Source organism: Saccostrea echinata, unplaced genomic scaffold, assembly GCF_033153115.1.
Source record: "Saccostrea echinata isolate AGI-Se365-2 ecotype Australia unplaced genomic scaffold, CSIRO_AGI_Sech_v1 ptg000054l, whole genome shotgun sequence".
Taxonomy (NCBI): Eukaryota; Metazoa; Mollusca; class Bivalvia; order Ostreida; family Ostreidae; genus Saccostrea; species Saccostrea echinata.
This window is the reverse complement of record NW_026889803.1, coordinates 11,815,330-11,843,076: the sequence shown is the minus strand read 5'-3', so window position 1 is coordinate 11,843,076 and position 27,747 is coordinate 11,815,330. Positions and strand designations below refer to the sequence as shown.

The window sequence follows — 27,747 nt, the reverse complement described above, 5'->3', positions numbered from 1 at the left end:
TTCCTATTTTTTTTTGTATTCAATTTTCCGATGGTCCACCATCAACTGATAATTTAAGCCACAGTTTGTTCATATATAAAATAAAATCCATTTTGATACTGCAAATATTTATTACATATAAGCAAAATAAACATGAAAACGGTTTATGGTGGCCCTGAGAGTTGAAGAGTATTAATATCCAGCTAAACAAAGAAAAAAGCATTGTATTATATTATATTATATTATATTATATTATATTATATTATATTATATTATATTATATTATATTATATTATATTATATTATATTATATTATTTTATATTATTTTATATTATATTATTATTTTATTATATTATACTATATTACATTATAATTATTATGCATAAAGATATATTAACAATGACACTTACATTTCATTCCCATGCCTGTAATGAAAATTTTTACAGAATATTAATAATCATATTTATTTCAAAACTATCAAATCAAATTTAAATAATTTTGTTTTCTATTTAATTGAGATTTCCTTATCTTTAAAGAAAATCAACTTGTAAACAAATTCAAATTATGAATATGAGAATGAAAGTAATACCAAATACTATTTATCCTGATAACTTACCTCCCATGCCACCCATGGATCCGATACCGCCCATGGAACCGATGCCACCCATGGATCCGATGCCGCCCATTGATCCCATGCCGCCCATTGATCCCATGCCGCCCATAAATCCAATACCGCCCATGGATCCCATGCCACCCATAGATCCAATACCGCCCATGGATCCAATGCCGCCCATAGATTTCATGTATCTTATTCCGCCCATAGATCCGATTCCACCCATGCTTCCCATTGATCCGATTCCACCCATGCTGCCCATTGATCCAATTCCACCCATGCCACCCATAGATCCAATTCCGCCCATAGATCCAATTCCACCCATGCTTCCCATAGATCCAATACCGCCCATGCTTCCCATCATTTTACTAATTGGCATCATGGATCCAATGCCTCCCATACTACCGCCCATGGATCCTATGCCTCCCATTGACATCATTCCACCGCCTATTCCACCCGACATCATTCCGCCCATTCCACCTATAAATAAGCAAATGTTCCAGTTAGATAGAGAAAAATGGACAATTCAAACAATGATGAAAAGTAGAAAAAAAGTCTCTTATCTCCATTCAATGCTGTAAAGTATTATTTCGTAGAAGACACTTAATTTTATTGAAATGTTCATCGAAAGAAACCAACCTGGACCATAACCTCTTGCACTGACCATAGATACGGCCAACACAGCAGAAAGAGCGCACAGGAGAGATGCCATCTGAAACAGAGAGAAATCCTTAGAAACAGTGAAGAACGGTATCATAGGTAGGTACTCCCCAATTTGCAAAAGAAAAGCACAATTCTATCAACTTACCTTTGGTGAAGCGGAAGACTGAATATTCCAATAGGAGAAATGGAACTCTGTAGGGAATGGCATTCCATATGGGTTTATATAGCTAAATAATACAATAAATTTCCTGATGCAAAGGTGTTGATTGGACAAAATTTGTGTATGACTTTGTTGTTGGACATGGTAACCTGACAGGAGTACACGGTGGTTCCTTTAGATCCCACACAGTATTTGAACAAACAAAGCCTTTTTTACGTATTTACTGTTAAAATTAGACATCCTAAACACATGTTACTATGTTTTATTTATGATGTAAATTCGGATGAACTTTCAGGTATGCGTCATTGCATTTCTGAAAAGTTTCAGGAGGATAACCTTTGAAGTTTCTGAACAACTCTTTTCACAATAAAGATGTGTTTCTTGCTTATTTTGCAAATTTTTAATCTGATGTACACAGTGATTCAAATTAAATTTTTAAATTCATACACATTTGAACAAATAGCACATAATTTAAACTAGATTATCTGACTGAAGAAAATTCTCTTATGTCAAAGGTGTAAATCATTTATATTTATTAGTAACTTTGAAAACTTGTTTATAGTTTATTTTCTGAAGTAAACAAAATTTTAACTAATTATCGAGATACTTTTAGAGAATTATGGCATAAAATATTCCACTATCATCAATAATATTCACAACCGCCAAGGACATGAGCAAAATCATTTAAAACGGTTTATATAGCCAAACCTGCTTTAGTGATCCATTGTTTTAAGCGACATTCTGTTATATATGACTTAGAAAATCATCGTTTAGTTTTCATTAACTAAATGCCTATGCTATCATTCAAGTTCTTGTTATTTCATAAAGCCTACATTGATCGGCTTAATGTTTGTGATGTATTTTACCCCAGTATTTCGCATATTTATAAGTATTTTTACGTGGTAAAATAATTTTAAGGACATTATAATCTGCTAGGTTAGCGCACCCGATTGCAATGATTTGTTTATTCAACTTCTTGCTATACTAATAGCTTTCCTCATTCCAAAATCCACACTAGCACTGATTAAAGTCCATATTTGGATTCTTCTGCATCAGAACACAGGCTGGGATCGATCCGTGATTATGAATGAAATGTATGGAGATAACGAACAGTATTCAAGCTCAAAAGTCCTTTAAACAATACAAATTTTGGAGCAGTGCAAACACGGACCTTTGAAACATCAGCGGTGGGATCAGGTGCCATGGAGGAGTGAGCATCCCCTGCCGACCGGTCACACCCGCCGTGTGTTCTTTGTCATGATCGGGAAATAACGGAAATATCCGTTGCCAATTCGGTGTGTACATAATGGTCTTACAATAAGTATGAAAAACGTCAGTCAACATTTGACTTCATGATAAATTGTATTTGCTGACAAGGTCATTTTATCTACCATAGAACTTACGAAATGACGACTTTAAACGAGACTGCTGATATTCTTGTTTTATCAACTTGTTTGTCAATAACATACCTCACTTTAGAAATTGTTCATACGTAGAGATGCTCTTCGTATCGAATCAGCTGAGAGATATAAACCCCGTATGCAGGTGATGAAGGTATATTGCTGCATAAGTAAGGGAAGTTGACGATTAAAGTTAAACTCATCAAGTTTATCATAAAGCTTGGTTGTTAGATTACCATTAACGTTTTTTTTCTAGTAAAATATTGAAATATAGAACAGATGTATCAGACTCTGTGGGATCTTTTATTTCAGGCTCATTGGGATATGTATTATCGACAGAAGAATTTAAATAACCATTGTTAATTGACAATACGTGGTCGATATATCTAAATGTCGAGTTGAAGGCCACAGCAAGTGTTTTCTTCTTTTCACGTATAAGATTTTAAACAAATTCTGCTTCATATGAATACAAAAATTAGGTCTGCTAATAACGAGGCGCAGTTGGTATCCATGGGAATTCCAACAGATTGTTGGAAGACCTGGTCTTCAAAAATCATATAGATATTGTCAATCAGAAACTCAAGCATCTTTTTAACATCAACTTCAGAGTACTTGTGTGTACAATCAGAATTTTGCAAAATAATTTTGCAAATGACCAATGACAAGGTAAGTAAATTTTCGAGTTCCGTTTCTATTGAAAAAGCAGCTGTCAGTGATATCAAAAAGCCTGGACTTTAATTTATCGTGGGGAATGGTTGTATATAAAGTTGAAAAGTCGTAAATTTTCATGTTGTTGATTTTGGTCCAAAAGTTCCTTGGAATTTTTAAGTATCCATATCTGATTTACACCAATTCACTATTGTTAATATTTTAGTGAGGAGTAAAGAAAGAGGCTTGGTAGAACATTTATTGGAGCCCGCTATGTATCTTTATTTGTAAGGATTTTTATGAAGTTTTGGAATCCAATATAGATATGGTAATTCAAATTCATGTTGGTTGTTGGGAATATTAAAAATATTCGAATATTGCTAATCACAAGCTTTTTAAATCGCCACATTTTACGGAAGGGAATACTGCTCGAGAAGCCTTTCGTGCCTTGGACTTAAATTTGCCAACAAGGAACTGATGCAGTAAATAGTAGTAATATTCTTAATCACAAAAGGATAGAGTTTTGTATTCTACCATATTTCAAGTTGAAGTCCACACCTTGTATTTCCTATAAATATTCAATGAATATTGCTTCTAAATTTTTCATTTACCCCCCCCCCAAAAAAAAATAAAATAAAATAAATAAATAAAAATACATAAATTGAAAAAATAATAAATAAATAAGAATAACTTCTACAATGCCTAGATATCGAACACATGAAACATAATCCTCCTATGTGTTCATGTTCTTCTCCCTACAACTATAGTCCTTCTGGACACGTCATTACTGGTGACTTGAAAATAGTAAATAATGAGGACCTTAAATCACCTTTTTAAAAGGACCAAAAGTTTGGGAACCCCAATCTTTAAACTGGCGTCAAATTTCAAATATTATGAATTCTGTCGAAAATTACTCCAGGCGATAGGCCAAATATGAAAAAGATGACTTTGATACTTTGTCAGAATGGATTAAAAGTATCAGATTGATATGAAAACCATCTATCCTTCTGTCTTCAATAATTCAGAAGTGAAAAAGGAATTAGATACACCACACGATCAATATGTACTGATCTCAGCTGACAAAGCAGGTAATAGCATTGTCTTTGTTTGCATGGCTTATTATTATAATTGTATTTTAGAGGAACTTGGATTTAATTTTGCAAGTGGTAATCCAAAGTATACTAATAATTTCCTTTCTAGGGAGGATATACTTCAAAATGATATGTCAGTTTTAAATATTTTTAATATTCCCAACAATCAAATTGAATTTGAATAACCTTACTTATAAAGGATTCCTAAACTACGTAAAAATCTTTAGAAATAAAGATACATAGCGGGTTCTAGTAAATGTTCTAACATACATCTTTCTTTACTCCTCGACAAAATATTAACAGTAGTGAAGGAGAAACTTCAGGAGTACTGTACAACAACATATTTAAGAAGTGGTGTTAATCGGATGTAGAAACTAAAAAAACTCCAAGGAACTTTTGGAAAAATTGAATCACAAAATTTTACCAAAATCAATAATATCAAAACATACGACTTTTTAACTTTTTTTAATATAACCATTCCCTACAATAAATTAAAGTCCAGGCTTTTTGACATCAAAGACAACTGCTTTTTCAACAAAAATGGAAATCGTAAATAAGCATACTTTGTTATTAGTCATCTGCCAAATTATTTTGTTAAAAATTCAACATTCTGATACTACAAACAAGTACTCCGAAGTTGATATTAAAAAGGTGCCTCGGTTTCTGATTGACAATATGTTATGTAGTTTTTGAAGATCAAGTCTTAAAACAATCTGTTGGAATACCTGTGGGTACTAATTGCGCTCCGTTACTAGCAGACCCTATTTTGTACTCTTGTTAAGCAGAATTTATTAAAAATTCCTATACGAAAAGAAGTATCTTGCTGTGGCCTTCAATTCGACATGAGTATTCATATTCATTTCCACGTTGATTCGATATATCCCATTGAACTCAAAATTAAAGACACCGAGGAGTCCGACACATCTGTTTCATATTTGGATATTTTATTAGAGAAAGATATTGATGGCAAAAAAAACAACAAAACTTCATGATAAACATGATGACTTCAACTTTTATTATCTATGTAGCAATATACCATTATTACCTACCTATGGAGTTTATGTATCCCAGTTGATTTGATACGCAAGAAAGTGTTCTACATATGAACATTTTCTAAAACGAGGCAAGCTATCGACAAATAAGTTGATTATACTAGGATATCAACAGTCTCTTTTAAAGTCAACATTTTGCAAATTCTATGGTCGATACAATGGCTTTTTTTTTTTTTTTTTTTTTTTTTTTTTTTTTTAGCAAATACAGCATATCGTTAAGTCAAATGTTGACTGACCTTTTTCACACAAATTGTTAGGCCATTTTTCCGTTTTCCCGATCATGATAAGGAGCACACGGCGGATGAAACCGGTCGACAGGGGATGCTTACTCCCCCATGAAACCTGACCCAACCTTTGACTTTTTTAGAGGTCTGTATTTGCTCTGCTCCCAGTTGTATTGTTCCAATGATTTTTCAGCTTGATTACTGTTCGTTATCTTCATATTTCATCATAACAGAGTGCAAGTATAAGCAAGGTCTTGAAAACACTTATTGATAACTGTCCTTTCTTTGGGGGCTGGGAATTACCATATCTGTGGGGAAGAGATACTCTAAATCGCAGCCAGGCGGTTTATTTGAGTGGTTTGTGTGAAACACGAACATGTGGTCTACAGAAGCAAAAAATGCATATTCATCCTGTGTTCAAGATGCAATTTAAAAAAAATGTGGACGCTGTCTTACTTTTACCATTACAGGAGAGACAAATTGCATATACAGTCATAAGAGTGATACAAATTAGTTTTTATTTCCATCATAATTAAGTTTAAGAAAGAAATTTATCCTCCAAGCCTTACTGCAGCATAGAGAATATTGGATGGAATTTCTGTTTCCAAAGTTACAACAATCTTCGATCTTTTTTAATCGAAAAAATTATATGATATGTTATCTATAGAGGGTGATATTTTTGGTTTTGGCCGGAATATTTCGATGTATCATATTTTAAGACTATTCATAAATTATACAGTGTACACGAAGTTTTTGAACAACTGAAAGAATCAAAACAATTTTTATGTAATGAAATCACGTGCAAACACAACAGAATTATAAGTAGAATTGGAGAGAAGACAGAGGCCCTTATTAATTTATTTCCTGCAAAAACTTAAATAAAAAAAGTCCTGAACTTGTTAAAACAGAATGAGAATTCTATCAGCAGAAAAAATAAATCAATTAAAAAATTAAAGACAAAAAATAAATATTTAAGAAATAATAATAATAATAATAATAATAATAATAATAATAATAATAATAATAAAGAAAATTAAAAAAAAAATGTACTCTGCAGTGCAAGGCCCAATGTTTGCCAAAACCAGTTTTCGAACATCTTCGCGACCCTGTTGTAAAAAAGAACCTTAGCTTGTGAAGATATTGAGTTCGGATCAGAAACCCTTGGATTGCAAAGTTGGTACGCGACATACGCTGGTTCAAAGACAAATAATGACCTTAGTCGAATATTCGATGTCAATAAACGACCCCTGGTCATTATTCTACATTATTAAATTTTACATGTTTTTAGGGTATGTTTAGGGAATAACTATCTTCTAATTTGGTATTTGTGACCGTTAATGCTAATTTAACGGTCGCAAACTGAGTTTTACCGGCGACGCGTAAGCGGAGCCGGTAAAACGGATGTTTGCGATGCGACCGTTAAATCAGCATTAACGGTCGCAAATACCAAATTAGAAGATAGTTATTACCATTCTAATGCAATATATGCATTTTGTTTGACGCCCATGTCTTATTTTGTTGAGATTTGTTATATAGAATACGTCATGGAGCATTGTGTTTTTGCGTCGCTCTACTATGACGTCACAATGAAAAGATTTCATTCTCGTTAATGCTTGTTTTACTGCCTCAAACGTTAGTGTATCACCCAATCAAAAAGTGTTTTTCAAAACAATTGCATTAGAATGTGAAATTGTAATTGCTGATCGAGGCTTGATGTTGCAATGGTTTAATTTTCAAGGGATAACAATTTCACATGTCGTCTTAAATAAACATGTAATATTTTTTTGTTATACTGAATGTATTTAGCATGCATTTAAAAGGAAAAAAAGCCACAGTGAAACGTACGCTCAGACATTCTGCGTAATTAACAATTTTTATACTGTTACCAGTCGTCATGCATTGTAAACCGTTGCTATTAAATGTTACCCGGAGTGCGTGGTTTACGCACGTGTTAGGGTAACAGTACCTTTATACAAACAAATGTTTTTAAACCAATCAAATTTGACTATTAACAAGAAAGTATAACAATAAAAACTGACCCGGGTATGTAGAAAAAGATTGATTGATTGATTAATTGTATGTTGTTTTACTCCTGTTCGAGAATTTTTCACTCATATAGAAACGTCACCATATCCCGGTGAAGGGCTTCAAATTTAGACCTTTACTCGGCACTCAGGGTCATTGAGCAGTGAGGGTTCTTTATCGTGCAAACGCCTACCGTGACACGGGGCCTCGGTTTTTAAGGTCTCATCCGAAGGACCCGCAACTTTCACTTCAAAGTGCCGAGCGCTTGGCGAAGGAACAGTTGCTACCTATTTTTTATCGACTTTGGTCAGTCGCGGCCGTGATTCAAACACACGACCTTCCGATCACGGAGCTAGCGCTCTACCGACTGAGCTACCGTGACGGTCCGTAGAAAAAGAAGCATCACACTTAAAATCTGTACAGCATACTGAAGAAAAATAACACCCGTAAAATGACCCCTTTAAGATTCTATTCAGGGTGTACTTTTCTTTAGGTATTACTTAAGGGAGATATCTTTGGTTGCTCCTATTATTTTCAAATCATTCTATGGATGCACCTGACTTTCCGGGTGAAAGGTTGAGTAAATTAAATCTACCTTTCATGATAAGTTAACGAATTCAATAATTCGCTTTCAAATGATGCTTCCATATTGATTTGAAAAAATTATCCCTGTTCTTGAAAAGTTTATATGAAGTTTTCCTATATATTCTTATGTACTCAAAAAATTTGGAAACCCCAGGTAATGTGCCCTTTTTGTAACTGAAAAGAACATTGCCCTAGACTCCAGTACACTGATTAGGTCTTGATTGAGTTTATATTCATTTAGAAAATAGATATCCGTTTTAATGTAATTTTTAGTAAACTTTCATAGAGATAATTTTCAATTATTTTAAGAACAAATCTGCCTGAGTGTATACCAGTATATCACATTGTCTTGGAATAACATTAAATATACAACTTGATTAACTTGAGACTTTGATATCAAAATTAAATGAAATGCAAACATAAAATTGAATAGGGCAGTTAAATGTTCATCACATTTTAGAAGTAAAATAGCTCATCTTATAGAGAAAACATATAGAGAATGTAGCACTAAAAACAATGATGTGAAGAATTGTTTGGGGTGCAAGAGAATCTTTTTTTTTTCACTGTTCAGAAAAAATTAATTAAAAACAACCATTAGTATGAACCTTTTCCTTGAGCAAAATATGCTTTCTACTAGTATATAGTTCATAAATGTGATCATTACACTGATGTTTATTGTATATAGCATTTTTCATTGCTTTCGCAAGTTCGAATAATCCTTTTAATGCAAAGAAGACTTTGTCAAAATATAAATAAATAAAACTGCATAAAATAGAATCTCTTTTATTTTCTGATATAGAGAAGCATAAATCACCAATGGGGGAAATCCTTTCTTTGATTATGAAGACAGAATCCTTCAGCGAATTCTTATCCATAATAGGCAGCTGTAAGGAAATAAAAAGTAAAATGATATTTTAAAATTCTTTAAAATAAAAATATATCAATACTAGTATTAGACATACTTGCTTTATGAATACAGAGATTAAGACATTTTACATTAAAAGGGGGAAAATGAAATCAAAGTAAACATCTTGCTTATTGCAAATATTTCATGAACAAGGAAAAATTTAAATGAAATGTGGTGAAATCGTTGTGGTAGTGAATCAAATGAACTTACATTTCATACCGCCCATTCCTCCCATGCCGCCCATTCCTCCCATGCCGCCCATTCCTCCGCCGCCCATCATACCGCCCATGTTACCGGGCATCATCATACCCTTCATTCCTCCCATGCCGCCCATACCTCCTCCGCCCATTCCCATCATCATTCTGCCCATGCCGCCGCCCATGCCACTGGACATCATACCTCCGCCCATGCCACCGCCCATTTTACTCATTCCTCCTTTAAAAGTAAGTATTTGTTAGCAAAAAAAGTTTACAAATAAATAATTTGTTTCACATATTTCATATTGTTAATGTAAATGTTGTAAGAATGGAAAAAATGAACGAATTATTTGGATTAAATTTGAAATTTATTTTTCTTACCTTGTTTAAACATTTTCATTAATAGGTTTTGAAAAGTAAACAAAAGTAGTTGAGAAAATGAAAGTTAAATTTTATCTTTAATTTTCATTTGTTAATTACCTGGTCCGTAGTATGCTGCATTAGCCACAACGATTAGAGAAAGAACGGTTACAAAAGAGAAAGACATCTGAAATATGGAATAATATGCGACATCTTTAAAACACACTATATAAAAACAAACTATATAAAAGTAAATAAATTACAAGATCTTCAAAATACACTGTATAAAAGTAAATAATTACAAGATTATTCACTTTCACTTGTTCATGCAATCTATACCATTTTTTTAAAATTGCAAATTCTCTTTTTGCGTATTTGGCACATATTTTTACATGTTGTTTCTTGTAATTCTCTTGGAATTAGTTAAGCAATACATTGTACAACAATATTCAATTGATGTGTATTCAACTTTAATATGATTAACACTAAAGTCATACTTAATTTTGATTAAAAGTCAGCCATCTTTTTTTTTTAAATATAAATGCATGTATCTGAAATAAGAAGACCAAGTGAAAATACGCTTACCTTGAGCAAAGGATTTGAAACGAGGGCTGCGAAGAAATTGAAGAATTGAGAGGAGAAGTACTGCCGGGACTTCGAACCAAGATGGGTTTAAATAGTTAGATAATTGGGTCTTTTTCCGGTGGGGAATTTGTCGAGTGATCATTATGTTTTATGTAATTCACGTCACACTTGACACAAGGTGTGTTCGACTTTGAAATATTATTTTTACGACATGTTAATCTTCTGATTTCTTGTATGGGCCATTGCACAACACACCTTAACATAATTTTATTATCGTTTGAAACGATATTTTATTTGTGTTTCTTCGTGTCAATGCATGTTATATTGCTTAGTTCTAATTTGATTGTGTAACAAATCTGCATTTTCCAATCAAGCATGAGATCTAAAGAAAAGTGTAATGGGTACATTGAAATCGTGTTGCTAACAAGTGCTTCTTATATAAATTTTGAAGAAAAATTACAACTTTAATTACTTTGATACGAACATTCCATCTGCATTATATTGTAAAACATGAACAAAACCTTTTATTACGAAAAAATAACTCTCTCTCTCTTACAATTTTTTTTTCAAGAAATAGACTATTAACAGATTTGTCTTTTTTATATATCCATTTGAAATTTAACTAGTCAATCAACTTAAGATATAATTCTTAAATTATGCTTTTTGCATGACTTTAATTTTGGATTTTGAATATAACTATTACTTTTACCCATTTCTTCGCATTCCTGAACGTTCTATCAATGCCACAATTATAATACATGACATAATTACTAATTCTATATAGTTTGTTGTCTTTAGTCCCTAATAAACAAGCAATAAACTCATTGATTAACTTATTGGCTTAACTTAAAAAGTTTTTTTTAATTTATTAGTAATATTCTGGCAATGCATAATTTAGACGTAATTGTCGGTATGAAAAATTGACACAATTTAGGTACATTAACTCCAATAAGCAACCAAAGACAGTTGTTCAAATTTTCTTATTCAGTTAAAGGATATGTATTGTCATTGAAGGTAAAATCACCACAAAATTGATAAATTTTATCCACGGTTGTAACCATATGTCTTATTGCAGTTTACAATGAAAGAATTTGAACTTGTTTCTTCAACAAATAATATTTTGCAAAAAAGAAACATGTACATCAAAGAAAATAATCAAATAGTGTCATAATTTTTTCCCTTCAATGTATTATTGAAGTAAAAGTAATAGTTACTATAGAAAATCTTTACGAAAAAGTTAATTTCACATAAAGTATATTTTGTAAAGATACCACTTCGTATATAGCCTGATATGTCATAAGGAGGTTTTCAATTGATGAAAATGATTATAATTTTGGTTGTTTTTCTATATTCATTTTTATTTAATATCAGTAATTTGACTCAAGAGAAACTGTCTTTCATCTAAATCTGTGTTTACTCTTAATGGCTTGAATCCCTTTCTAACAAATAAAATTTTTCAAATGAAAAATAGAGATAACGAACAGTATTCAAGCTTAAAGTTCATTTAGACAATACAAAGCGGGAGCAGAGCAAAAACGGACCTCTAAAAACATCAGAGGTGGGATCAGGTGCCATGGAGGAGTGAGCATGCTTTGTCGACCGGTCACACCCGCTGTGTGCTCCTTGTCATGATCGAGGGAAAAGGAAAAATCCGTAGACACTGTAGTGTGTAAATAATGGCCTAAAAATTAGTATAAAAAACGCCATTCAACATTTGACTTAATGATAGATTGTATTTGCTGACAAAGTCATTGTATAGACCATAAAACTTGCAAAATGATGACTTCAAACGAGACTGTTGATATTGTTGTTTCATCAACTTGTTTGTCAATAGCTTGCCTCTTTTAGAAATTGTTCATACGTAAAGCATGCTCTTGCGTATCGAATCAACTGGGAGAGAAAACCCCATATGCAGGTGATAAGGGTATATTGCTGCATAAGTAAGGGAAGTTGACAATTGAAAAGTTAAAGTCATCACATTTATCATAAAGCTTTGTTGTTAGGTTACCATTAAGGTCTTTTTCTTGTATAATATCCAAATATGAAACAGATGTGTCAGACTCTGTGGTATCTTTTATTTTAAGCTCACTGGGATATATCGAGTCGACGTATGAATGGATAATACGTCGACGATATATGTAAATTTCGAGAGGCCACAGTAAGTGTTTTCTTCTTCTCATGTTAAGGTTTTTGAATAAATTTTGCTTCATATAACTACAAAAATAGGTCTGCTAACAAGAGGGCGCAATTGGTACCCATGGGAATTCCAACAGATTGTTGAAAGACCTGCTCTCCAAAAATTACATAGATATTGTCAATCAGAAACTCAAGCATCTTTATAAAATTAACTTCAGAGTACCTGTGTGTACAGTGAGAATGCTTTTTAACAAAATATTTTTGCAAATGACCATTGACAAGGAAAGTACATGTACGAGTTCCATTTTTATTGATAAAGCAGCTGTCTATGATGTCAAAAAGCCTGGACTTTAATTAATCGTGGGGAATGGTTGAATTAAGTGATGAAAAGTCGAACGTTAAAATTTTGTGATTTCAGATTTACTAAGAATTCTCTTTAAAGCAACACATAACATTAAAACTACTAAAGAATTTTATGTGAATGCAGATATAAGTACAATGTTTGCATATTCTAATGGTTTTGATATGACATTGGGATATCATGCTTTACATTAGGACGTTTGATAAAGTTTTACGAATAATTTTTATCAAATGACATTGAATAGTTACACATGATCGATACACGTTACTTAACGCGAAACGTACTGGATGAATAGAGGGTTTTTTTGCATCGAATAAAACCCAATTCAGCCTTACCAAAACTCAGATCTATAATTTTTTTTATGACCAGTGTACTCACACATGGTTTATTAGAATTGGAGGTTGCAAATTTGCAATATAAGTAATTTTAATTTTTATCCACGAAACCAGAGGTGAAGCAATTTTCCGTATCATTTTTTGTTTGTTTTAATTAACTTGAAGAATGAACATAAACTGCATCTTCTTTGTAAAAATAGATACTTAGTTACGGACAACAATATTCTAATTAACTTGAATAGACATAAACTGCATCCACGAGGGGTTATCAAATAGTTCATGGACGAACGCCATAAAATTAAAACCGCTTTAGGTACATCAATGAATTTTAACACATTTAGTTAGCATCATCTCTATCTATAGAGTAAACCATAAATCATAAGTTTCATTTTTTAATAAATTGTTAATGTTTTTGTAAGCAATGGTATGTCCAGGCAACGCAACCTCAAATATGACGCTTTTTCTACCTGAGTGTAACTGAGAAAAAATCTTTTGATATGAGCAATCCTGTCAATCCAGACATGTGGTACGACACAATTGTTCCGTAAAATTTGCAATTTTTACCCAATTCCGTAAGTTCTATGAAATTTTATCGTAAATTTTACATGGAGTTCCAAACAATTAAGGGTTTCAAAATGACGTCAAAAATGGGGAGGGGTTTCTTTTTCCAACATTCTCTATTAAGTTTCGCACCTGGAAAAACTGTTATAGACCTAGGGAGTGTTTAAACGGGCTACAGAAAAATAAAATGCACCCAGAGTACTTGTTTTAAATACCCAAAAAGATTCAGAGAGATGAAAGATGCACAGTAAATGTCGATTTGTAGTCAGGGTGTCAAAAGTCAGTCATGTCGAAAAGTGACGTTGTTCATATGTGGTAGAAAATGAACTCCAGCGAGCTAAGTATTCTGGCATAATCAAATGGGGATCTTTCCTTATGTATAGTGTCATTTATAATATTATATGCATTGAAAGCAGCTGTTCATACAAGACAGGCTTAAGTCCTTATACTTAACTCTAGGTAATCTCATCAAGATAAGTGTATGAGGTAGAGAGAGTGGAGATTGAGAGACAGTGTCGTTGTCGGACGTCATGAAACTAAACTTACTCTAAAAATATCTTCAGACTACTTTTGCAGGATATCAGTAATGTCAGTTTGTAATACTTACTTTTCGTAAAATAAAAACAAATGTTTTGATGACTGGTGTGTCTTCTCTTGCATAACTGATAAGAATTGTATTTTTCTATCTTATTCGGGTTGAATTATGCACAGATATATTCTTTACATGCAGATACATTGCTTCATATTATGGTATTTATGTAAAGAGAACACTTTTTTAAAATTTTGATTATCATGTTCATGTATTCAATGAAACTTAATGTCTATAATTTTTATACATTTAACAATAGAATCGTAAAAATCTTTTGTTCTTTAAATAAAATCCTATTTAAAGTGAGTTAAACTTGCATTTTTGTAAAGTCGAAAACCTAGCTCATTACAGAGTCAAAGCGTGAGAATGAGTTTACAATGTACATCGTTTATAGAAATAATAATTCTGGCTTTAGTCGACTTTCATTTGACAAAGCGAGCGCACGAGCAGTACATCATAAACGAAATAAAATCTGATATTTTGATACTAGTGTAATTAAAACAGGTTTCAAGCGATGCGTATATTTGGTCGTTTGAATGCAACAAGACGGGGGTAATGTGGTTTCACTCGAGGTCTCTTGATTTATTTACTTACAAGTATGTGTAATGAATGGTATTTTGCTATAGGACCTATGTTACAATATAATAGGAATTTTCAAGCGAAAATTATTTTAACATATCAACTATAATTTTATTAAAACGAGATCTTCAAAAATATGCAAAGATATAGAAAATATCACATCTAAGAGAAAATAAGTATTTTATTTCAATGAATTAATCTATTTTTTCTTCAAAGTTTCCTTTGACTTCGTGTTTGAGACGTCATGGGGATTTATACATTATAATAGATGATTAATTATACATGTAACTATGTTTTTACATCCCTTGCAAGAATTTTTTACTCATATAAAGACGTCACCATATACCGGTGAAGGGCTTCAGTTAGACATTATTCAACACTCAGGGTCATCGAGCAGTGGTTCCTTATAGTGCCAACGTCTACCATGACCTCGGTTTTTAAGGTCTCATCTGAAAGACCAGTGACTTCTAATGCCGGTGCTTGGTGAAGGGACAGTCTCACTACCAATGTTAACGTCTTAGGTTCGACGCGGCGCTGGTAATGAGAATCGAACTCAGTACCTCCCGATCACGAAGCGACGCCCTACCACTAGGCTACCTCGACCAGTACATTATAATACAAAGAAATTGAAAGAAGTTATATTTTCCAAACCACTGGTCTTCTTCAATCAAATAAAACAATATACTGATTGCGTCACTAATTTATTTCTAGTTTTCACTAATTAAAACATAGAAAAAGGCAAAACTCCTCGGGGTCTTTTGTTTACGATGAATTATGAATGCAGTGAATCTCTTTTCTAATAAGCGGCTGTAATAGAAGGGAAAAAAAATAAATTAGATTATATGATTACTGAAACATTCAAAACTATTATTTTTTTTTAATGCATTCAAGGATAAAAGTGTGATAGACATTTGATAAATAAGAAATGAATCTTGAAGTTGGTAATAAAAACAAAAGACTTACATTTCATGCTTCCCATGCCACCCATACCTCCAGAGCCCATCATACCGCCCATGCTGGCTGGCATCATCATACTGTTCATTCCACCCATATTTCCGCCCATTCCACCTTTCATCATATTCATCATTCCCATTGGCATCATCATCATACTACCTTTGCCCATGCTGCCTCCCATTCCTCCATTCATCATGCCGCCCAAAGATGGCATCATCATGGAGCCCATGCCTCCTCCCATGCCCATATTTGCTGGCATCATCATCATCATTTTGCCCATTCCTCCTCCAATGCCGCCGTTCATCATTCCTCCTCCCATGCCGCCGTTCATCATTCCTCCACCCATGCCGCCGTTCATCATGCCTCCTCCCATACCGCCATTCATCATTCCCATACCTCCTCCTAATAAAAAAATATATTTTATTTAGATGAATTGGTGTCTATATTTAACATCTGAAAAGAAGGGTTTAGCTATGTTGTGGTGGCAAGATTTATTTATTTATTTATTTATTATAATTTTTTGTTGCTGCTTTAAGTCTTTAAAAAAAAAGAAAGAAAAAAAAAAACCAAATTAATATGCAAAGAAAGTATAACAAAGTGAAATTTCATTACCTGGCCCGTAGCCTGCTGCGCTGGCCACAGCAATAAGGCAAGAAACGGCAACGAGAGAGAAAACCATCTAAAAAGAAATGTTAGACTACTGATATTTGAATTATGTATAACATGTTTATTTGAGAATACGTATTTTTTGGTAAAACTTTTGAGATTCTTGCTTCAAAACATTGTTTGTTCAAAACAGAACTTAACTTTAAATTTGCCCTATAGAGTAATCAATTAATTGCATTTCGTGAAGCTTTATTAGCATTTTATCTTTTCGCGAGACTTAAATTTTGAAGGTCCTCCATACGATTAATAATAATAGTTGCACATTAGTGTAATTATATGAAATCTTTCAGGGCAAAGGTCTCCAAAATAGTTAGTATATACTAAGTATTAAAATCAATTTCAAGTACTGTAAATCAGAGCTATATGTAGTTTTCTAAGGTGAATGCCATTTTTAAAACATGGCTATAAAAGAATTAATTTAAAAAATAACAAATAAAAATACTTGAATGTTCCACTCACCCTGAGCAAAGGTAATGAAGTGTCGGACAAAAAACCCGGAGAAATGAGAGACCAAGCACTGCATAGATTTCGAACCGAGAACGGTTTAAATAGGCAGAGGGTTTATCCCTTTTCCGGTGGCCAATTAGTCGGGTGATCATTATGTTTGTTGTATAACAAGTCAAACCTGACAAAATGTATGTTTTGACTTAGATGTTTTATTTTTAGGACAGTTCATTGTTTTGATGCACTGTATTAATCGTGTCTGGCACACCTTGACATAATTTTATAGTTCTTCATGATTTTTCGGTTGATCACCTTTCTGAATTTCAGTGCAATTGCAAATTGCTTAAACTGTTTCAGTATACGATTTAAAATTTCTGCACAAAGGAAAAGAATAAAGAAAGAAAAACATGAAAAAAAACCTGACAAAGAAGTAGCAAATCATTCTGCTCTTTGTCTTAAGATGTGCATTAATATATTTTGTCATATTTGAATTTTCATTTTATGTTGTATATAATGAATTGGGTCAGCGCAGTGAGTTTTGTATTAAACAAATGCGGCTAAGACTGAAGAATAGACAGAAGCCAGAAGGAATTACATATGTAAAAAAAATTCTCCACAAAAGTAAGTGCTTATATTTTATGCTTCCCATATCTCTTATACATGTAAATCTAACGCCATCATATCACTTTATGAAGATCATTCATTTTCCTCATGTTTTTACCTTATATCAAACTTAACATTTCCATGGGCATCATCACATTTCCTTGCCCATATTGCCTTCCATCCCTTCGTTTATAATGTCACCAAAAGATGACATCCTCATAGAACCATATATTCTGACTTTGTTCCTTTCTAGTCTATGTCTGCTGACTTTATCAGTTATTACCTGTTTTATCCATTTACCCATTTTTCTATCAATGTTCCACCCTTTTTTCTCATGCAATAATACTTTTCATTTCTTTTATACCTCCTGAGAGAGTTAGATGCATTACAAGAACTTATATAAAAGCATTCTTTGGAAAAATAGGAAGATTGTTAACACTCGAATAAAAATAACTTTTAAAATGGTAATGAAACATGTGGAGATAACGAACAGTATTCGAGCTCAAAAGTCCATCAAACATTACAAAATAGGAGCAGAGCAAACTCGGACCTCTAAGACATCATGGGATCATGTGCCATGGAGGAGTGAGCATCCCCTGCCGACCGGTCACTCCCACGGTATGCTCTTTGTCATGATCGGGAAATAATGGGGAAATCCGTCGACAATTTAGTGTGTAAAAAATGGCCTAACAATTAGTATGAAAAAAGTCAGTCAGCATTTGACTTAATGATAGATTGTATTTGCTGACAAGGTCATTGTATCGACCATAGAACTTACGAAATGATGACTTTATACGAGACTGCTGATATTCTTGTTTCATCAACTTGTTTGTCAATAATTTATCTCGTTTTAGAAATTGTTCATACGTAGAGCATGCTCTTGTGTATAGAATCAACTGAGAGATATAAACCCCGTATACAGGTGATAAGGGTATATTGCTGCATAGGTAAGGGAAGTTGACTATTGAAAAGTTAAAGTCATCACGTTTATCATAAAGCTTTGTTGTTAGATTACCTTTAACGTCTATTTCTAATAAAATATCCAAATATGAAACAGATGTGTCAGACTCTGTAGTATCTTTTATCTCAAGCTCACCGGGATATATCGTGTCGACATAAGAATGGAAATAACCATTGTTAATTGACAATACGTCGTCGATATATCTAAATGCCGAGTTGAAGGCCACAGCAAGTGTTTTCTTCTTTTCACGTAAAAGATATTTTAACAAATTCTGCTTCATATGAATACAAAAAATAAGTCTGCTAATAACGGGGAGCAATTGGTACCCATGGGAATTCCAATAGATTGTTGGAAGACCTGGTCTCCAAAAAACCACATAGATATTGTCAATCAGAGACTCGAGCATCTTTTTAATGTCAACTTCAGAGTACTTGTGTGTACAAACAGATTGCTTTTTAACAAAGTAATTTTGCAAATGACTAATGACAAGGTAAGTAAATTTACGAGTTCCATTCTTATTGAAAAAGCAGCTGTCAACGATGTCGGAAAGTCTGGACTTTAATTTATCGTGGGGAATAGTTGTATATAAAGTTGAAAAGTCATAAGTTTTTATGTTGTTAAAATACTGTCATTACAATATATGATTTTTTTTTCCCTATGATACCAGACAGACAGAGCAGAGTGCAGCAGTGGCAAAAATTTGTCGCTAATTCAAAAAAATAAAACATAACAAAAAAGAATTAGAAACAAACAACTTGAGCAAAAAAAAATTTGGAAATTTGAACGATGAATTTGCATAGTTTTTATAATATCTGTAAATTGTTTCAAAAGTTTTCTCTTTGCTTTGCGCAAATTCAGGCATATGTATTAAAATCATCGTAAAATTGCATTGAGTGTATAAAATTAATGAATTTTAGAATTGAATTAAAAGAATTATATATTGTCGAATTAATATTTCTTTGTCAGTAGGTGGAACAAAGATACAAAGGCTTGTTTGTAAATGAAAAAAGAGTATTTATATTTTATTGGCCCTACTGTGATAAAAAATAGGGTAAGTTCAAACAAATTTCTTGGATGTATTATTACATGAAAGAAATATTATTGGAATAGATTAAGAATTGTATCAAGAAAACATGCTTGAAAATGATGTTCCTTTCTACAGGGGATTCACAGACTATAGAAACAATGAACACTGGTAAGTCTGTGTATTTATGCTTGTTTATCATTTCTTCTGTCATGCTTGTGTGAACTTACACTAGAATATATATTAGTATCAGATTCTTTCACCAAGGAACAACAAGGGGTGCGTAGAGTGGGTAGGGTTATTGCAAATCTCAGAAGAGAGTGTAGGACGTTTCACCCTCATATCTGTATAAAATTGTAATACAGTTTTGATAAACTAAACAAACTTTTACTTATGTTGGATGCATATTTAATTTTTGTTTCCTGCATGTACTTAGATTTCCATGAAAAATAGCCATCTGAATGAATATCATGAATATAACGGAAATTCCACGCACCCTAAACAAGAGAAATGAACTGTTAAAGAACCAATAAATCCGAATAAATGAAAGAAGATGTACTGCAAGGATTTCTTTGATTGATTTCTTTTTCCTGCGGTATTAAATTGTCAGATGATTATTATGGTCAATGTATTAGATGTCAAACATGATATAATGTATGTTTTGACTTCCACATTTTATTTTTAGGACCAAAAAAATGTTTTGATGCATAGCGTGGGTCGTGTAAAGGCACACCTTAACATTGTTTTATAACTCTCCAACAAGACCTTATACGCCTCTCTCTTTGAATTTCAATACACGTCACATGCACCACTTTCTAGCACTTTTAATCGTTTGTAATAACATTTTTAAGCAAATCAAATATGAAAGAAAATTCATTAAGATTGCAAAATCAGCATTTACTTGTTATCGTCTATGCAACTTTCAGAAAAAACTTTTTGTCTTATTAAATCGCCCCCATATCTCCCAATTCAATTAAAACGCATCTCATTAAAGTCCTATGATTTGATATATCAAACAAAATATGATTCTACTAAATACTAAGTATAAAATCAATCTGATTTTGTTTTGTTTGTTTTGTGTTTCTTCTTCTTTTTTTAAACAAGTGTGTAAATAATACATAGAAAAAATTTCATCTGTATCTATTGAATATAAGTATTATATTTTGGTTGGATTTTGTAAAACAACACAGATTTTCTTAGGATACCTATGAAAACTTAATGAGTAAGACACAGTGCATAAAGCTTGAACAACTTTCAATCTCCGAAAATTTCAGAAAAGAATTTTAAACAAACTTGGATCAAAATTTGTAGAAAATAAGTTTTTATGAACTTCACAAATTAAATGGACAGTTTTGAAATATTCACAAACTTTGTGAAATAACAAGTACTTTTCAATGTTCAAATGGAAGTTGGAACACTAAATGTCAAACTGGTTATACGATGTCAGAAAATTTATGCATTTCGTTTCTTTAATCGAAGGAAAATTCTCACGAAAAAAATGAAAAAAAAGGAAGTTGAACTAAAAATGACCACAAGTAGGGAAAATATAGACATCATAAAATAATAATAATGATAACTGCAAACATTGAGAAGTGGCCCGAAAAAGACAAAATCCTTGCTGGTGTTAGGCTTGTAGACTTGTAGTACTTTTATTGTACCGTTCAGAAGGCTCTCTCTAAAGAGAACAATGCATTGTTTGCCCAGCGGTTTTTTTTTGTTATAATTAAAGACTTTATTTGAGCTCACGTGTTGTTTTCCTTATTTGTAGTTTTACATATATTCATAAGTCCTTTCAGAGACGTGTTGATGTAAAGGTTAACATTCGTCTATTCAAACTCTGTGACGTTAATTTTTAAAGTTCCCTCTATTTTGTTTGTTGAAATTCTCCATGGCACCCGATCCCACCTCTGACATTTTAGAGGTCCGTGTTTGCTCTGCTCCTGATTTGTATTGTTTAATGGACATTTGAGCTTGAATACTGTTCGTTATCTCCATATATTTCATTAAATCTAAATTGTCATCATTCTCCAGTGAAGAAAGAAATGCAAAATGTATAGCAAAAGAATCGCAGAACACATATACAAATCAATTGCTTTGGAAATTTTTGGTCTTTAAAAGAAAATTTCCATACTTTGTTAATAGCAAAATTCTTGGGGGGGGGGGGGGGGACGGATCACACCTCCCTCTTTGATACTAGGTGCCTGTAACCTGGTTAGATGTTGCTCATTTTAGGGAAACGTTCAAACGGTATTTCCGTATGGACTATCATAATCTAATTGACACAGCTTTGCCTAGGATTCAGAGACATTGGTCTCAGGTGCTACACAGTCAATAATTTTTAATTTTTAAACTTCTCAATAACAATAATAGTAGCAATGTACCTTTAGGGGGTAAATTAGAGTAAAGTATAGTAATAAGAGTCTCTTTGTCAAAGAATGTTATGATGCCTCTTTTGTTATATACAATGTAAAATAAGGAAAGATCTCCAAAGGTATATGCACTTTGGTCATTTTTTTTTCTTTTTCACTTATCATAAATCCATAGACAAACTACGAGTACATGTCGCCCGAGTAAGGAGTTGATCCTTACGTCGAGGGTACGAATCCCACTGTGGGATGTGGAGACCGGCCCTTCGAATGAGATCGTATAAACCGAGGTCCCGTGTCGCAGTAGGTGCTGGCAAGAAAAAGATCCCTCACTGCTCAATGGCCCTGAGTGGCGAGTATAGGTCAAAATTTGCAGCTCTCCACCGGCAAGTGTAGGCGTCTCCATATGAGTGAAAAATTCTCGAGAGGGACGTTAAACAACAAACAAACAAAACGAGAACATGTATGACGCTTGATACATTGTACGTCGACCAATAGGTTTCCAAGATATAAATTTTAATTTTAACATTTGAGCTCGATGAAAATGCAAATCTGTAGACAGCAGACCTTAAAACCAAGAGGGGTCAACAGCTTTTGGCAAAACTATATAAAATTTGATGACAACCAAAGATCCCTTGGACAATTGCTTTCGGCAAAGCAGAAAAACATTGACAGATCTGTAAAACAAAAGGTGTTATCTACTTATCAATGCAAATCTGTTACGTAGTTAAAATGTTAATGCCAGGTGATATTTTTTTCCAACTTGAGACTCAATAAAAGTTAATTACTTAATTTTGTATGATGTGTGATGGCTATCACGACTATAATGACTAAAAAATCCTCAGTATATTTGTCGGAAGTTTTTTTCACAGGTAGAGGAACCAACATATGAAAGAACAAACTTTTTCTCTGGAAAGGTAGAGGGTTCGAATAAAATTATGTTTTTACAGAGTTTATATTACTATTTATATTACTATCCAGAGTGCAGTCATGAATTTTGCAGTGAATGTTCTCAGTTGTTTGATTCCAAAGGGGTATACATTTTTTTTGAAAATTTCAACCAAATAAGTCTTGATTTTAACCTGTGAAAGATCAACCTTTTGAAATACATGGAAATAACTTGTGTTACTTACTGCTTTATTATTGCTTTATTCTTATTTAAATAAAATTATTCACTGATGGTTTAAATATTTAGATATGTATGAAGTTTAAGAGTTGATGTTACTCCGTGACAACTCAGTGGTAGATTGATTGACTGTATGTTGTTCTGCGTCCCATTCGAGAATAAAGACGTCACCATATACCGGTAAAGGGCATCCAATTTCTAAAGACTTCAAAAAACCTTTACTCGGCACCCAAAGCCACTGAGCAGCGAGGGATCTTTATTGTGCCAAGGTCTACCGTAACAAGGAACCTCGGTTTTTAAGGTCTCACTCAGTGGTAGATCTGTAACGTCTGCTAAAGGTATGTAATCGATTATAAGTCATTTATAAGACCGTAACTAGGCTGAACTTTTTATTTAGATAAGGGATCTGGGGGCTCTGAGTCTCAAGTTGGTCCAGGTACTGTCCTGATAGGGGTTCCCGGGGGAAGAGGGGAAGTTCCCGAAACCTAGGTTTTAGTAAATTAAATACAATCTTCGAAAGTTTTCACATTTTGAATTATTTTTCCGTTCTAAGCTATAATCAAGCGCTTGGTGGGATAATCGGTTTACAGAAATCGAAGTTCAAGTTGAAAGTATTGATAAGAATAAAGACACACATAATTAATTAAAGATTAAAGTAAAACTTTTTCGCTTTCCAAAGAACTCAAAAGAATTTACTAAGGTATTTGTCTCATTTGCCTTAATGGTAGCAACGGCCTTGATTTATATTCCAGATTGCATAATTTCTAAGAGAAAATGAAATCAGCTTTTAGAGAGATGTAATTTTTGTGTACACTCCTACAAGAAATAGTAAGAGGTACTGGTTTTACATGTATTATTATCTAGAACTTTATCTTAAGCAAACAATAAGAAAATATCTCTTCAAATAAAATTTATTAATTTATTCACATGCCAAAACATACAGGTTTACATGATTCTCTAAAACGGAAAGTAATGAGCTGTACATAATTTCACTACCTCATTGTTACTGAACATGGTCAAACACGATTTTGTGATGGACACACAAACAAACGAATCCATCGACAGAAAATCATGTCAAAATTATTCCCGGTTGCAGAGACATATGTAAAATCTCTTCTTACTATTTGCAAATTAATCCTATTTTCTCCTTTCGATCTATCCTTTCCGTTTTAGAGAATCGTGTACACTTGTATGATACTCAACTGTTTATTTATTCTGTAAAATGGTATCAAGTGGTAAATATTAAGAATTCTAAACGTCATGCGGCTATCGCTAATACGTTTTTCTTATTTTTTAAGTTCAAACCACAGAATAGAAAATTCATATGATAATCTTAACTTTACTAGATTTTCTGACATAGATAAGATATTCCTCCTTCCAAAGGTATACCAATTTCCTTTTTTGATTGACTTTGATTTCAAGATATTGACCTTAACTCTATAGAGATTTTTCTTTGAGTGAAAGTCAAGTCACACTTCATAATCATTAACTGTAACATACTCAAGCTTTTAATTCTTTTCTATCATGGGGCCCAAAGTAATGGCCTGTACATGATTTCACTACCTCATTGATCTAACAGTCAAACACGATTTATTGATGGACACACAAACAGACAAACGAACTGACAGACAGACAACCATGTCAAAATTCTTTCCGATTGCAGAGAAATATATAAAAACAAATTCCTCTCTTTGAAAATGAAATAAGATATAAAGCGACATTAATTTATTTGTGATACAGATGTAGCAAGGCAAAAACAGGGAAAACTCCTCGGGGTCTTTTACATATGTTGAAATAAATCTACAATGAATCTCTTATCCAGCATAGCCAGCTGAAATAAAATCAAAAGTCCATTAAGAAACATGGTAGTTAAAACAAAATGTCTTTTGTTTTGCATCATTATACTTTGCGATTTAATCTTCGTATAAAAGTTTTTGTTAGAATTTTCGGTATTTTGGAAAAAAATATATTCTAGTACTCACATTTCATACCGCCCATACCTCCCATGCTGCCCATATTTCCGGCAGCCACCATACCGCCCATGTTAGCTGGCATCATCATACCGTTCATTCCACCCATATTTCCCCCCATTGCACCTTTCATCATATTCATCATTTCCATGGGCATCATCATATTACTTTTGCCCATGTTGCCTCCCATTCCTCCGTTCATCATACTGCCCATAGCTGGCATCATCATAGAACCCATTCCTCCATTTGCTGGCATCATCATCATCATTTTGTTCATTCCTCCTCCCATGCCGCCGTTCATTCCTCCTCCCATGCCGCCGTTCATGCCTCCTCCCATGCCGCCGTTCATGCCTCCTCCCATGCCGCCGTTCATCATTCCTCCTCCCATGCCGCCGTTCATTCCCATACCTCCTAGAAAAATAATAAGCATTCGTTATGGCTTCTTTTTAAGCTCTTGTCATTTCCTAAGCTAATATAAATAATTTTATGAGAATTGATATGTAAAATTCTGTCGCTGTAACTGAAATTATGTTGTTGTTTTTTTTAAAGACTCTTTAATGAATGAATTATAGGTACTTGTACAGAAAATTCAGTCACATGTATGTACAACCTACACTACTGTCAAAGCGGATTCCGTATTTCACAGTGATGGCGTTTAATCCATTCTGTAACACACCGTCAATTATTTTTTTCAGGGGTTTAATATACCTAACAAATCTTTTTTAAAAGTATTCCTATTTTGTTATATTTTATAAGTACCCTTAAAATACAATAAAAATGAACACCAATTGATACATGTAAAATAAAAGATTAGTGTAACTTGTACTTGATTTATTCTTTTCTATGACGAATCAAAAGTGTGGTGATTAAAGTTGGTGCATTAAGAAGCACGTGTTGTTGTTTTTTTTCTAGCCTTTTTGTCTATAAATTCTAAGAAGATTGTATTTTTAACTAAAAGTGTAAGGTACTCCTTTACCTGGACCGTAAGCTACTGCATTAGCCAAAGTTATAACGCAAGACACGGCAACAAGAGAGAAAAACATCTGAAAAAAGAAAAAAAAAATTATCGATATTTGAAAAAATACATAAAAGATTTTATAAGGTCTTTTTCATGCAATGATATATTTCAACACTACTCCCTTTCAAAAAGCATTCAGTTTGCATGGATCCCTAAAAGCTTTTTTAAAAATTTTGTTAAAAAAGTTAATTTATTTCTTAAGTTCTACCTACCCTGAGCAAAGAAGATGGAGAGTCGGGCCACAAAGAAATCCGAAGAAATGAGAGGCAAACCACTGCAGGATTTCGAACCGATAACGATTTAAATAGGTGGTCTATTGAGCCGTTTTCCGGTGGCCAATCCGTCGGGTGATCATTATGTTGGATGTTTTACACATCAAACCTGACAAAATGTATGTTTTGACTTTGACATGTTATATTTTCAGCAGGTCAGATCATTTGATGTTTGACGTGGGCACATCGAAACAGATCTTGACACAGTTAGCACTTTTAGGATAGATACACTAGACAAAATTGCTGACGCACCACTCAATATACACATCTGTGAACAGAAAATTTATCTAATCGTCACAAGTAAATGTACTAGTAATATGCCATTTTACCCAATGCAGCCGAATTTGCAGTTGCCTTGGAGTCAAAACAGACCCTCGAGTGGCCTTCTTGTCCGCAAACCAATTTCTGGAAGCTGATTGCACATCATTTGTAAACTGATATGAAGTTGGTGGTTACGGACTTACCGGTGGTGCTTAGTGAGGTTGCAACAGGGTGGAGTCTATGTCTTTGAAATGGTGTAAAACGATGTGTCTATCAGATTGCCTAGTAGTCATCTAGTGCTTTGGCATCCGCACCTGGTCCATTACATTTCGTTGCCACAAATGCGGTACAATAGTCGTTTGATGTCTATTGAATGTTCTGACCATTTAAAGAAAACATTTTTATATTTGTTGATCTAATGGCAGCATTTTTTAACCAAAAGAATCAAAATACTTTTAATTGTTTTAATTTTTTTTTTACAAACCTCTCTTTGAGGAACACCCTGCAGACACCATTCTGACTGCACTACCCCGTTCTTCTATGGCCAAACGCCGCATGCGGTATCAATTTCTTCCCAAGTATCTGATAGATGCAAACAAAAATAACACAAGCTCAAAGAAGAAAATAGAAATTTATTTTTCCAAAATGTGCTAGCGCAATTTGCATTCATTTCTAAGATACGGTTACCCTTCTGTGAATAGTGTATTCACTTATCAATTTGGGCATTTAAACGTATCATTTCTAACTATTGTAACATATTTATACATCAAATACAGAATAAAACAAGTTTTGGCAAAGTAAATATTAATATTCTGTGGTGGTGCGTTAGCAATTTTTTTTTCTAGTATATCTTCTGTTCTTTCTTAGAAAATGTCTTTTTTAAAGGTTTAAAAAAGGCTTGCAAATGTAAGTCTAATACAAACATGTATTTAAACACAATTTGCAGTAACGTAAATCGTCAGGCGTTGCACAAAAGTATACGCCTGATATTGATATGGAAAATGATCTGGAACCACCTCCATTGTCGACAG

General features: G+C 33.2%; 4 protein-coding genes across 5 annotated transcripts; all 4 read right to left on the bottom strand.

The window, feature by feature from the left end:
* Positions 1 to 90: 90 nt before the first annotated feature.
* On the bottom strand, positions 91 to 1,464 carry LOC133204613 (PE-PGRS family protein PE_PGRS16-like). Its single transcript, XM_061340366.1, has 5 exons — positions 1,402 to 1,464; positions 1,233 to 1,305; positions 597 to 1,073; positions 391 to 405; positions 91 to 182 (listed from the first exon to the last, which is right to left on the bottom strand). The coding sequence occupies exons 1-5, from the start codon at positions 1,462 to 1,464 to the stop codon at positions 172 to 174; spliced, it is 639 nt and encodes a 212-aa protein (XP_061196350.1). The 3' UTR covers positions 91 to 171.
* Positions 1,465 to 9,208: 7,744 nt separating this feature from the next.
* LOC133171680 (acanthoscurrin-2-like) lies at positions 9,209 to 10,536 on the bottom strand. The gene is made up of 4 exons (XM_061306464.1): positions 10,491 to 10,536; positions 10,026 to 10,092; positions 9,559 to 9,783; positions 9,209 to 9,325 (listed from the first exon to the last, which is right to left on the bottom strand). Exons 2-4 carry the CDS (start codon positions 10,090 to 10,092, stop codon positions 9,309 to 9,311), a joined length of 309 nt encoding a protein of 102 aa, XP_061162448.1. The 5' UTR covers positions 10,491 to 10,536; the 3' UTR covers positions 9,209 to 9,308.
* Positions 10,537 to 15,736: 5,200 nt separating this feature from the next.
* Positions 15,737 to 17,252, bottom strand: LOC133205463 (keratin, type II cytoskeletal I-like). 2 transcript variants are annotated; one of them, XM_061341282.1, is made up of 4 exons: positions 17,131 to 17,252; positions 16,618 to 16,684; positions 16,015 to 16,404; positions 15,737 to 15,858 (listed from the first exon to the last, which is right to left on the bottom strand). In XM_061341282.1, the coding sequence occupies exons 2-4, from the start codon at positions 16,682 to 16,684 to the stop codon at positions 15,848 to 15,850; spliced, it is 468 nt and encodes a 155-aa protein (XP_061197266.1). In that variant the 5' UTR covers positions 17,131 to 17,252; the 3' UTR covers positions 15,737 to 15,847. The 2 variants fall into 2 exon arrangements, with proteins under 2 accessions (XP_061197266.1, XP_061197265.1); XM_061341281.1 differs by having other exon boundaries at positions 16,015 to 16,407; positions 17,131 to 17,251.
* A 7,653-nt stretch (positions 17,253 to 24,905) lies between these two features.
* On the bottom strand, positions 24,906 to 26,515 carry LOC133205462 (uncharacterized). Its single transcript, XM_061341280.1, has 4 exons — positions 26,396 to 26,515; positions 26,142 to 26,208; positions 25,178 to 25,576; positions 24,906 to 25,026 (listed from the first exon to the last, which is right to left on the bottom strand). Exons 2-4 carry the CDS (start codon positions 26,206 to 26,208, stop codon positions 25,010 to 25,012), a joined length of 483 nt encoding a protein of 160 aa, XP_061197264.1. The 5' UTR covers positions 26,396 to 26,515; the 3' UTR covers positions 24,906 to 25,009.
* Between the last annotated feature and the right edge of the window lie 1,232 nt (positions 26,516 to 27,747).